General features: G+C 53.5%; 1 protein-coding gene across 1 annotated transcript in view; it reads right to left on the reverse strand.

Moving 5' to 3' along the window:
- Nucleotides 1-1,197: 1,197 nt before the first annotated feature.
- Nucleotides 1,198-13,323, reverse strand: part of Kcnc1 (potassium voltage-gated channel subfamily C member 1) — a 43,478-nt gene continuing 31,352 nt past the window's right edge. The window contains exons 2-4 of the mRNA XM_047515898.1: nt 11,597-12,530; nt 4,590-4,778; nt 1,198-2,601 (exon numbers count right to left, since the gene is read on the reverse strand). Of these exons, the coding sequence (XP_047371854.1) occupies nt 2,537-2,601; nt 4,590-4,778; nt 11,597-12,530 (1,188 nt within the window). The 3' untranslated portion in view covers nt 1,198-2,536. The remainder of the gene's footprint in view (nt 2,602-4,589; nt 4,779-11,596; nt 12,531-13,323) is intronic.

Below are 13,323 nucleotides of genomic sequence, written 5' to 3' on the forward strand. Positions count from 1 at the left end.
GACGTTGTCCCTCTGTGGGAGAGAAAGCAGAATGTGAAGTGGTCCCTGCTTGTCATACCTATGGTGCTTTATGAAGAAGGCAGGAGACCAAGTTCTGAGGGTCCTGGGATTTAGGACCAGCAACTCTAGTGTTCCTATCAATTGCATCTCTAATGGTCAGCTCCAGGAAGCCCTCTATTATCTTGAGACAGCTTAACCTAAACTCTGGGGTCAGATAACTTGTGTTAAAATCTTGACTTCATCCTTCACTGGGCACGTGGCTTTGGACCAGTTACTTTACTCCTCTACACCTTGTTCACTTGTCTCTAAAATGGGACTATTTTGAGCTATCATTAGACAACATTTGTAAGATGCCCCCGCCATGTGGACATGCAGTGTGTATCAATCTCCTTTCTCCAGGAGCTACTGTGTCCCTGAAAACCCATATTCTCAATGGCTTGGTGTTCACCAGAGGCTCTTCTTTGGTGGGCAGATCCTTGGGTAGCATAAACATTTTCTTGTCTTAGCCCCTTAACCACCTAACCCCTGGGAAGAGGCTCCACCTCTTAGAGGCTCCAAGTCTCTAATGCATAGGAAAAGGGTTGGATCTACCACTCTACCCCACACCGAAGTCATGTGAACAACCCAAGCGAATCAAGATCCCTAGGAGATGACTGTACTCCTTCCAAAATGCCTCCAGACTGGGAGAGGGGTATTCAATGAAGTGGGTCACCTGACCAGGCCCTGCAAGGGTGCAGTTGACTAGGGCACCCAGATCTAACAGTCAGATCCCTGCCTCTGGCTTCATTGGATTCAACAATGGCCCCAGGAGGGAGGTGACCATGGTCTGTGTGGGTGGTGGGGGCAGGGTGCACACTGACATGGCCAGATTCAAGGATGCATCAGTATAGTACCATTCAGGTCTCCATGTCAAGGGAACTCCCTAGAGGATGTGCTGGTCTTATGTCAGGTCTTCATGCGCGCTGTGCCTCCGGGAGCTGTCCCCTGCCCCAACAGGATGTGTAGCAAGGGGCTGCCCTGCCCAGCCCCCCTATAGGGGGCAGCTTCCTCCTAGGGCTTGGCTTTCCCCCAGCGAGGCGACAGCAGCACCTCAAGGTGAGTCCTTGAGGTTGGCATAGCCAGGGCCCAGGCTTATCCCAGCCCAGCCACGGAAGAGAATCGAGACACCGTGAAGGCAATAAAAACCCAAACCCGTGCTTCATCTCAAAAGTCAGCTTTTTATTACCGGGGCCATGGCCCGGGGAGGGGAGTTTGTTGAGCTAAAGCATCGTTGCTCTCTTTCCAGGAAATGTTGTGAGCTGCAGTGAAAGCTCGAGATGTTGCATTTTTTTTTTTCAACTCAAGCATGTGTTTTTCAAAAATATCATCCTTCTCCCCCCCAAAAAAAAACTAATTTTAGAACCAGACCAAAGCCAAGCTACTGTCCTCTGTTTCTGTTGGGAAAATACTATATTTATTCGAGATGCAGAAGCGTGTCTCTGCAAACCTCCGATTGCTTCGGGAAAACAAATCTGCTTTAGACTATACAGAAACCATGATACAAAATTTATTTCATGCTCGAATCGCTTTGCATAACATTGGGCATGCAGGTTTTTACTCTGAAGTACTAAATTGCATACAATGCCAGGTTGTGCCTTGGTAAAGGTGGAGGAGGTTGCCCCTCCTGTGGTCCTGAACTTTTGGTGCTCTACAGCCTGGTTTTAAAATAACACTTGGAAAATCCATACGGTGCTGATTATTTACTATGAACAATTTATTATGAAAGTTGGTCACACTGGATCTACACACCGATAAGATGAGAGAATCAACCTAGACTAGCTGCTGCCAGGGGTCTTGGGGAGACGTCCGCTGGGTCACAAGCATGCCAAACAGAGAGGGAGGAAGGCGGCAGTGCGAGTTTCCACAATTCTATTTGGAGCAAAGTTCTCAGTTTCCACGTGAGAGATGAACTATGAAGGTGAGGTCAATATGACCGATGACTGACCGACTGCCCTTTTTGGAACCTTTACTCTCCATCTTGTGTACAAAAGGGGAAGCAACTTGTTCCCCATCTCCATCCGTCCTCCCCAGTCCCCCGCTCCCAGAATTGTACAGGTTTCTACCGAACGCTGTTAACAGTTTGGCTCCAACATTGTGTGTAAAAGTAAAGAGCTCTGAAAGAAAATATAGGACTTTTTCTTTTTCTTTTTGTTATTGTTGTTGTTTAGGGTAATCATACAGTTGCAGGGGGGTTGGTGGATTTGGTTTGCTGGGTTTTCTGTTTAACTTCATGCAAGTCATGCTAAGGAACCCCTCCACCCTCCCTCCCCAAATAAAATAAAATTTTAAAAAATGAAAAGAAGGAAAAGAAATCCTCTACGGTCAGTTACCATTTGGCCGTAGGAAAAGCTACGTCCGTCCTAGCACAATGCCTGGGCCACTCGGACTCGTCCGGCAAACCTGCATGGCGTGAATTTACTCTGTCCGAGGGTGAGGAGGGGCTGCAGGTCCACCCAGATGCTTAATAGCCACCAGTGTCCTCGGCCAAGCCGCCTGGTCAAGTCACTCTCACAGCCTCTGTCGGCATATACTTAGCAATGACAGGGCTTTCTTTGCAAAGATCTGTATGTAAAGAATACAATTAACACTTGAGCTTCTCTTCTCGACTTTCCCATCCCGCTTGGTACTTAGTTTTTAAGGAAGGAGGAGGAAAGACAGAACAGCCGCATGCAGAGGCAGGCAGGTTCTTCTCCAGCTGGCTGGTTTCCCATGCAGCGAGCCAGCCTAGCAGCCTCTTTCTCTCCCTCCTGAGGAAGCCAGTGGAGTCCCTAATTCTTCTACTCTGAGTCCAAACACCTGGACTCAGGAAACATATGCAGAATTTATGGCTCTGAATCAGCCTGAGAAAAGCAAGTCCTCGGTGGCTGTCAGGACTCCATGAAAGCTGGGGCTGGTGGACAGGGCTAGGGCCCAAAGACTGGCACCTAAGGCCATGTGGATCGGGAGACCAGTATCACCTGTGGGCAGTGGTTGCTGCTGGGCTCACCAGTCGCTCCAGGGAGATGGGGATGCTCCTGTCCCACTTCCCTGGGCTTCTGGAAGGATAGTAGGAGACTCCTTTGTCTGTTGTTTTAGGTCACGCCAACTGAGCCAACATTCAAGATGGAGACAGGCAGCCCATGAGACCTTACTGGGAATGGTCTCCCTGTTTCCCCCTTACTCTCCAGGGTGGCCCCTGCTCCTAAGCATTCTAGAGACTCCACCTGGTAAAAAGCCAGTTGCAAAGGGGAGCAGCAGGCCCATCCATGGACAGTGCCAAGAATGGGGCCTCCCCAAAGATGGCAGCCCTCCACCATGCAGCACCATGCAGGGAGTGGACACCGCACTGAGGTCCAAGGGACCTCAGGCAGGGCAAAGAAGCAGGGACCAGCCTAGATCAGGTGGCACAACTAAGCACTAGTGACCCAAAGAACTTTCCCTCATTTCACTGGAAAACTTCCTCTCCTCTTCTAGGTCTGCCTTTGATTTCAAAATCTGTTTTCTTCTTCAGTCTGGGTTCAAATACCGAAGCAGTTGACAATGGCCACAAGCTACACCAACTGTTACTCTCAAAAATCCGACTACTTGTCTGACCTAGCCTCCTCTCCTTCCATTGGCATGCACCTGTTGAGCGTGAGGCACTCTAAGACATGCAGAGCGGCCCAGCCAGTCTGCTGCACAGAGAAAGGCTTGCCCTGCCTTCCAGCCCAGCGGTGCCTGGAGCCTTGCCCCAGAGTGCTCTGCAGCCCACCCCATCCTCTCCCCAGCCCATGCTCACGCCCTAATAGAAGCCTGTCTCCAGCAAGTCAGCCTGAAGTTCTGACTGCACCGAGAACTTGAGCAAAGGCCACCACTGGTCTCAGTCTTGGCCCACCACAAGGGGGCGGCTGACCACACTGGCAGTGGCCAATGGGCACTGGTGATGGTAGGGGCTGCAGAGTCCCACTTACCCACCTCCTCTTGGCGAGTTTTCTATCTGCTACTAATAATATTCTAACTGGCATACACCTTACCTCTGCAAGGACAATGGCCTTATCCCCAAGCCCTGAAGCCACCTCTCTCTTCATACCTTCCCTCCTGCTGACCTGTGGATTCTCATTAAAGGATGACTCTTCCATAACATGGATCTTGGGTAGCTAAGCTTCCAGGGTCCTAGCCATGCCAGGCCCTCTCAATCAAGGGAGAAGAGAGATCACTTTGCCTCTGGACCTGACCTGCCCTTGTCAAAGCAGCCTAGTGAAGCCGAGGCTCCTCCTGCATCCTTGGGTGCACCCTGCCTTCAGGTCATAGCCCACAGTCAGCCAGCCTATACCAAACCCCTTTCTACTATTTAGCTCAGTTTCTACCCACAGCTGCCTGGGCCTCAAGTTTTCTTTGTCAGTCTGACATCCCACTTGGGAGAAAGGGACTCAGACCTCCAGGGGCCAACCCTGGGGGACTCCCTCCATCCTCACCCCCCTTACTGTGCCTGCCTGCCCCTCAGCGCCCCTTGCCCGCCGCCCTGCCCACCCACCTGCAGGAGCGCGAGGCGGGCCCGGCCGATGCACAGTGCTCCAGTTTCCTCTACATACCCTTTCTCATTCCTCCACCAGGTGGGCACGCGTACTCCCCGGTTGATAAGAGGAAGCAGGGTCCGTATCTCTCGCGGGTGCCCGAGCGCGTAAAGGGCAGGCCCTCATCGGGAGTGAGGGCCTGGTCTATGTGGGGGCAGTCTTCGTTCGCCAGCGCGGCCTTCGCCACCTCCCCATTCAGTTTGGAATCTTCAAACATATAAGCAGAAGCTATTGAGACACTGAAAACTGTTTAGTGAGGGGGGGGACAGGCCAGAGGTGGGGCATTTGACAAAGGGAAGCCCATCCCTAAGGATGGAAAAGTGGGCGGGTCATGGAGCAGGGTGCAAGGCTTGGGGGACTCAGCTCGTTCAGGCAGCCCACAGGCTGCTCACTGTGCTGGCAAGGAGGGAGGGGATTCTGGGTTTGCTCAAAGTTTGCAAAAAGATGAGTTGGTGATGGGCCCCACATGCAGTGCTGGGAGCCAGGCCCAGGGACCAAGGCAGGGCCAATGAAACAGCATGGTGTGGATGTGGTCATGGGGAGAGGGCCAGACACAGAGCTCAGGGAGAAGACAGACAGACACGCAGAAATGCTCCAGTCCAAAGAGGCAGCCTTCCAGACCCCTCTGCTGCTGACCAGAGCCCGGCTGCCTCCCATTGACACTCAGCCAGTCACTCAGGCTCCTCCCCATCCAGACCCCATCTGATTAACTCTATCTACTCCATCCTGTTTGGGTTCCGTCTAATCACTTGGTTCATATCACTTGTTCCCCATATACACTCTCTCTCAGCTGCCCCCGCCACTCCATGTGGACTCTATTGGTTGCTCTGATGTCCCATCCTCTATACAGACTAGGCCTGCTCATGCTTGTTACTTTGTCCCCATGAGGACCTAATCTGTTACTCTGTACCTCTGGGCCCTGTACAAACTAGGCCTGGGCACACCTACTCTGACTCCCCATCCCTTGTGCACACTAGGTTTGGTCACACATGCTACTCTGCCCTGCACACAGACCCAACTTGACCACTCCATCTGCTCGGTCCCCATGCAGACCCATGCTGATCACTCAGTCCACTCTGCTCCCCACACACACCAAACCAGCGTGGTTGCCCACAGGCTCCGGCAGGCCTGGTCAGTTTGCACAGGCACAGCAGGGATGTATGCATGAGGCTTGACGGTGGGACATGGATGTGGGAGGGGCTCCCATTCCTGTCTCCTCTGTCAGTGTCCCCGGCAAAGCAGAGCAAATGGATGTGTTGAAGACAACAGTGGCTGATGGACTTGGGTGGAGAAAATTCGAGTCTTGGCCTCTGTGGTAGCCTGAGAAGGAACCTAGGAGGAGGTCTGAGTACATGTTTGGTGGGGGCAAAGTGTAACCAGAGCAAGGAGCCTGTCTCTCCCAATTCCGGGAGCAGAGTCGTGGCAGCCTTGGGCTGGCAGAGGTGGCTCTGATTGGCCTTTGCCCTCACCCCATCACTCTTAGGGACTGAGCCTGACTTATGCTCTCAGCCCTCAAAGCAGAATTTTCCTGGTCAGGGTGGGGCCAACTTAAACACTGCATCTAGGATGGAAGCCCTTTTGTGGAAGGAAACCAGCATGGGCAACCATGTTAGGGGAGGGTCTCTAGAAGATTAAAGAGGGGGAAAGCCGGATACAATTTCCACCCGAGTTGACACTTTCCCATGATCCTGTTCACATCATGTAACTACACGCAGAGTGATCCTTCCCCGCGTGCACACACTCGGCGTGCATGTGGGTGGGATCACCACCGTGTACACATCATGTCACTACAAAGAGGCAGTCAGTCAAAAGAGAAATGGACCAATCAGGTTTATTCGTTAAAGCAAATCAAAAAAAAAAAAATCCCATCATAATTTTGGAACTTAAAAAAGTCTCTCGTACAAGATGGCAAAGCATTTCACGTACAATGCATTTCTTGACAAATCCCAGGGGCTTCACTCCCCAATTTACTCTGAACCAGAAAGTCCAGTTACCAAGGAAACTCTGACACCATGTGACTGGGGCTGGGGGCTACCTAGCTCCTGGGGGCGTGTCTGCAGGCACACGCGTGTGCTCACAGACATGCTGGAAGGCCTGTACTCTGGTTGGCCCTTGTCTTCCTCCCCAGGGGTCTCAGGGCAGAGGAGGGTGCTGGGCAGAGGGGAAGGAAACGGTGTGGAGTGGAAGCGAATGAGGCTGTGGAAGTTGGGCCTACAGTACCCTGCATGAGTCTCCCTCCAGGGAAGGCCAGCAGCGGCTCCCTCTGGGAAGGGCCTGAGAACTTGATCTCTTTCTTGGCCATGGTCTGTCAGTGGAAGTGTCCACAGCCTGCAGTTCTTGTCCAGGGGTGGGGTCAAAGGTGGCTGCCCCTCTGTTTCTGCCTCCACAAAGATGGTGCAGAGACCCTCCTCTGGCTCTGCCCATAAGCCCCTGTGCCCCAAGGACTCCCAAATCCCACAACTTTAAAGGGCCCAAGTTGGGGCTCATTTTTTTCTGAAGGGGCAGGGGCAAGGAGCAACCACCAGGGGTCCTTGGGGCGGGGGGATTCCCAGGATACTCTTGAGCCTGCTTCTTCTCTCAGCCTTGACCTCTGAGGAGGGAACTATGACTGAGTAAGCTGATGGTTTATCTGCAGTTTGGAATGCTCTCAGAAACTGGGGCATTCTCCCTCTCCAACTCCAGTAGGGTGGCAGGAAAAGGGAAAAACCAAGGAGGGGCACAACTGTCTAAATCTGGGGAACCAGTGACAAGGGCCACAGATTCAAACTCAACCAAGATTCCCTATCCCCTGCCCCGGTCCGTCCTTTGGATGAGATGGCAGCTAGAAGCCTCGGTTCCCACTAACTTTTCAGAGGGCTGGGTGCCTGCCTCCTCTGGCCCAGGGTCCCCAGACCCCTACTAGACCCACAGGCCGCAATGATGAAATGACAACATGGGCAGCGTCTCAGAGATGGTTTCCAGGCTTTGAAATGGACTGAGATGAGCATCCGCAAGAGGGTCATTTTTTTTTAAACTTTGGAGCAAGGAGAACCTGCATGGTGGGGCCCTCAGCCGGCAGGCTGCTTTTCTGCCTGTCTCCAGGCACCGCCGAGGTACTTACTGTTCACACCAGCATGGGCGCCCGGGGCGCACGAAGGACTGGGGTGGGGTGGGGTTTGCTGGGCACTTCCTTGGGTATACCCCAAGGGATCTGGCCAGCTGGGGATTCAGGGGGAAACATCCCGGACTAAATGGGAACAGTCTGTGAGAGAGACATTCACGAGAACCAGCACAAGTCATGCAACAAAACGAGAAGAGAGAGAGAGAGAAGAGAGGGAGACATGATTAGTGGAGAGAGAGAAAGACAGAATGTGAACAACATGGAAAAGAACACCCATGCCTGGCCTTCGGAGTCAGAGCACTTCGCCGCTGCTTCCCCTGTAGCCCACCTGGGGGCAACAAGGACCCTACTCAGGGTCCACGCTGCCAACCCTGCTGCTGGGCCCACTCAGGCTCTTCAGCCCAACGTCCTGCCTGGTCAACTCTGTCCCCAATCCCATCACCCTCCCTGCCCCAAGGCTAGCACCACTTCCTGGGCAGCCACTGCAGCCCAGCAGGGGACAGGTATAGGGACCAGAGATAGGGGGCTTTGTACTCTGCAGCTCAGGGGAGGAACCCCTCACCCAAAGATGACCCAGAGGCCTCAGTGGTCCCAGGAAGCTGAGGCAGTGGCTTCTCTGGGACCTCGCTGCTGCCTTGCATACCACCACCCCTCCCTCCTTGCCACTCCTGCTCACCTATGACAAGACCAAGCATTTCTGGACACAGCACTACAAAAAACCAACCCACATCACAGCAGCAGAGATGGACAAGACACATGTGAATGGACATGGCAGAACAAAGGGAGTGCTCTGAGCTGCCCAGAACAGGTGGTCTGGGCCTTGGCTGCCCCTTTTAGGGAGAGAGGCAGCTTCTCCTAGGTCATCAGTGTCCCTGGTTGGGCATGTCTGGCCTCCCACTGTGAGGTCCTACAGTCAAGTTGACAGCCAGGTCCTTGACAGTTCCAGGACAAGACCCCCGAACACTGAGGCCATCAGCCATGGCTCAGAGGAGGAGGTCAGATCAACCTTAGGACAGACATACAGACTGAGGTTCCAGGAGAGACCAAGAGATGGAGGTGAAAGGAAAGCGCTGCTGCCCAGCCAGGAGGACTTGCTTCAGTCCCGGGCCCAGCCTGAGCGCCGGGTGGGAGTGGGATGCCCTCAGGGTCCGGCATACTGCATTTGGCCCCAACCCAGGTCTCAGGAGTGAAATTGGAGAACCCTAGGTTTTGCAGAACCACTTACTTGCCCTTGGAAAGGCCTAGACAGGTTTGCTGCCTTTCACCTGCCATGATCCCTGAAGGGTCTGCTTTCTACCCACCACCACAGTTGCCTTCCTTGCCTCTGGTTTCTCCCTCACCCTCTCATAAACTCCCCCAGCCCCGTACCCATCTAGACACACAGCTCCAAGCAGAAACAGAGGAAAACAGGAAGGGAGGCCAGGATGCAGAGATGAGGCAGGACACTCCCCTAGGAACCACACCCTATTGGTGGCACATAATCCAAGTCTCACATGCCTGGAGGGAGGCGTGTTCTGGTGAGGGATGAGGCTCAGAGTGGAAGTGGGGTCTCAGATCCCAGGGGGCTGGTCTGAACATCAGGACAGCATCAACACCACCAGAGGAGGTGAGTGCTTGGGAAGGAGATGGGAACAGAGTAAGAGGGGTGAGGTGGAGGGGGAAGGCAGGAGGGTCCAGGCATCAGGGTTCCAGAGAGCACCCAAACATCTCCTCAGCCATAGAACTATCAAAACCCCAGAGCTCCTGGGGTTCCAGAAACCTGGAGCCAGAGCAAAGTGGCTCCCAGGGACAGGGCTGCCAAGGCTGGGGAAGGACTACGGAGCCCAGGGAATCCCACAGGAGTGCAGGTCTGCTGCAGCATGGGAAGAGGGCTAAGTCCCTGGAAGTAGCTGGTGTGTAAGTCTGGATACACACATTCACACTCGTGTGTGTGTGTGTGTGTGTGTGTGTGTCCTCAGCATATGGATATTATCATCATTGTCTAGGCATACAGAGGAATCTGGGCCTGCCCAGAGTGAACTAGGGGTCCTTGACTGACTGTTGTGGGGCTCCTGAGCTTGGACACCAATCCTGAAAGATGCAGTGTCAAGAAGGGTGCAGGGGTGGGCTAAGTAGTGCCATGATAATGCCGCTCAGGCTGAGCATGCTATGGTCCACAGTGGAGTTGAAAGCCAGGCCAGTCCAGACCTTCCCCCAGAGCCCCAAGAACTATCCTTGCCCTGATGGTGGCTCCTGAGGTGAAATGGCTAGCTAATCCAAAGTGGAGGGGTGGGGTAGGGCTTTCTTTGGACAGTCATGTCTTAGCTGGAAGACTTTCCCCACCTCAGACCCCTGTTTCAGCCTCTGAGATCCCTGTCCACCCTCTGGCCCAACCCAGGACAGTAGCCATGTTCCTCTCAAGTGCTCACAGGAATCCCAGGAAGGGGAGGGTATGGAACAGGGTAAAAGGGTAAAATTGGGCCCTGGGAATACTGCTCTGGCAGGCCTAGCTGTGGGACAAAGCCTGAACAGGATAAGGGTGAGGGGGGTGGCTCCGAGAGCACATGGGCAGGGAAGGAGATCAATCACCCACTGGGGGAGGCCACCTGAACCAAGGGGAAGTTTCCTCTGGTTCTGAGCTAGGCTGCAACCCCCATGCCAAACCTGGGCTTGGGGATGTCCTTCACAGACTAACCTCTCCTGTCAACCTCATGCTCACCCCGGTACTCCTTCTTAGCTCATTGTTGTCATTCTTCTCTGGGTCATCCGATCCTTTGAGATCCCTGTGTCCACAGAATAAGTCGATGGTATTCCATGGGTAGAGGTAGACTATGGGCTTTATATCTTCAGACCAGAGCCCCATGATCAACTTTATGTGCTATGTGCAGGTTCTCATAAAACTGAGATAGTCCCATAATGAACCACTAGCCATGGAATATTAGAATATATCCCACGGTGACTAGTATTGTTTCATGGCCCCCCTCCCCCCTCCCAACCCCCAGTGAATTCACGGGAAAGTGGTTGTACACTGGTTGGGATGTCTAGTATTGCTGCTGCAGTCCCTACCACCGGACATGGGGACGACCCTTGGTGGGAGATTGTTGCTGGTCTGTAGTGCTTTCATCTAAGCTGCCCAGGGTGGTGGCCCCCTCTAATCCTTTGCTCACCAGCCGCTTCCATCAGGTCACCCGAAACTCCCACTGGACCATCAACCCCAACAGACAACGTGAAAGCCAGAGTCACTCCAACAGGTTCCTAAAGATAAATGCTAAACTCTAGAGTGGTGGTAGAAGATGAGTTGGTTCGGCATGCTATGGGTAAGTAAGCTTGTCACAGAACGGCTAGGGGCGTCTCCCAGGAAGGACCTGGAGCTAGACAGCCGGAATCAGAGCAGGAATCTACTCAGCTATGGAGACGGTTCTTGTGGGGCTGAGAATCTACTGCCTTTGCAGGGATCCTCCTGCCCAGATCCCATGCACAATTTCTGCTGTCTACACAGCCTAAAGGATGCTGTGTTAAGGACCAAATAAGAAGCTACCTGGCAACTCCGAATCATACCCGCCCCCGTGCTGCCCCAACACTGGGTCAGTAGCCTGAGTCAGAGACTCACCCCTGACTCCTGCCCACCTGAGCAGCAGCCCCCAGGGCTCCTGCTAAGATAGTCCTCAGCAACTCCACAGGCCATGTGGTCTCTTCAGATCATCATGAGACCAACCGCATCAACCTCCTTACCCAGGGCCACCAGTGAGGTTCCTCTAGCAGGCTCTTGCCTTCTGAATTTGGCTGCCAGCATCTCCCTGGGCACCCAGGCTCCACAACTCCAGACTGAGTGCAGGGTCCGGGGTCGCCCACGGAACTAAGGAAGCAGTCTGACTGAATCTGGAATCATCGCTACAGGGGGCGGAGGTGAAAGGTCAGATCGACATGCCTCTAAGAGGTTTCCTACCTGCTCTGTTAATTTCTAAAATTTCTTCCTGGGCCAGCGGACATGTGTCACTCTGAGTACTGTGGTGTGGAGAGTTTACGACAGATTTACAATAATTGGGAGATCCCAGCTGCGGTGGCCGCGGAATATGCTTCTTTTTTTTCTTTGGTAGTTTCTGCTTAGCCATGGCTAAGGAGTAGTACATCCCAAAATTGTTCACGATGACGGGCACGGGCATGGCGATGGTCAGCACACCTGCCAGTGCGCACAGTGCTCCCACCAACATGCCAGACCATGTCTGCGGGTACATGTCTCCGTAGCCCAGCGTCGTCATGGTGACCACGGCCCACCAGAAGCCAATGGGGATGTTCTTAAAGTGCGTGTGCTCGCTGGCACTGGGGTCGTTGGGCTGTGCCCCTATCCTCTCGGCATAGTAGATCATGGTGGCAAAGATGAGCACACCCAGGGCCAGGAAGATGATGAGCAGCAGGAACTCGTTGGTGCTGGCACGAAGCGTGTGGCCCAGGACACGCAGGCCCACAAAGTGGCGGGTCAGCTTGAAGATACGCAGGATGCGCACAAAGCGGACAACACGCAGGAAGCCCAGGACGTCCTTGGCTGCCTTGGAGGACAGGCCACTTAGGCCCACTTCCAGGTAGAAGGGAAGAATAGCCACAAAGTCAATGATGTTGAGCGAGTTCTTGATGAACTCAACCTTGTTGGGGCAGAAGACAACACGCATGAGGAACTCAAAGGTGAACCACACCACACAGACGCCCTCGATGTAGGTGAGGAAGGCCTCGGTCTCTGCTTCCCTGTAGTAGCGCACTTGCGTGCCATTCTGAACGTTCTCAATCTCTGTCTTGTTCACGATGGGATTGAAGCGCTCGTGGGTCTCCAGGCAGAAGGTGGTGATGGAGACCAGGATGAAGAAGAGGGAGGCAAAGGCCACATACTGTGGGCAAGAAACACAGAGTGTCAGAGGGGAGGCCCTCCCACCCAGACTGCAGAAAGCTGGGTCCAGGCAGAGGGCCAGAGCAGGGGAAGATGCCCGCCCAGGGCTTCTTCCAACATAACCTAGGCTGATGTGCCACATTTTCCTCCACAGAGGGATGTGCACTACTGCCAGGCCCAGTTGGTAAAACCATCCTCCTTGATCTTCCATATTTTCTTACCCCCATTGCCAGCCAGACACTGAAGCCCTAGGGGCCAGCAGAGTCACCAGAGGAAGGAGCCTGTGTCCCTGGAAAGAAAGACATCCACTGGGAAATAAACTTCTATTGTGTTAAGCTACTGTAATTTGGAGGTGATTTGTTAAAGAGCTTAGCTACCCTGACTAATCACAGTGACCTGGCTTGCTGGAACTGAAGTCTGCAAAGAAATGAGAGGAGCAGCTGTAGTGGAATCAGCTACTCAGGGGCTGCGTCTCTCATCTTTCTTCTTTCCAACTCCTGTCTATTCATGTCAAGGAGTGTCGAGGTCCCACCCCAGGTCAGCAGCAGAAGGCAGCCATGCAGACTCTGGCAATTGTCTGAGTTTGCTATGATGTCTATCCCCCACAGGGTCTGCCCTGAGAATCTCAGAACAACTCTGTCTGGGTTGACCTTGACCAAGGGGCCCTGGTACGAATCTAGGGACCAAGAACCATGTGGATTTTTCAAACCACATTGTGGACCAAGGAAGGGGAAAGGGAAGGCGGGGGGACAAAGTTGGGTTTTCAGAATTACCATCCATCTGTCCACTCATGC

This window comes from Sciurus carolinensis, chromosome 11 (genome assembly GCF_902686445.1).
Source record: "Sciurus carolinensis chromosome 11, mSciCar1.2, whole genome shotgun sequence".
NCBI lineage: Eukaryota > Metazoa > Chordata > Mammalia > Rodentia > Sciuridae > Sciurus > Sciurus carolinensis.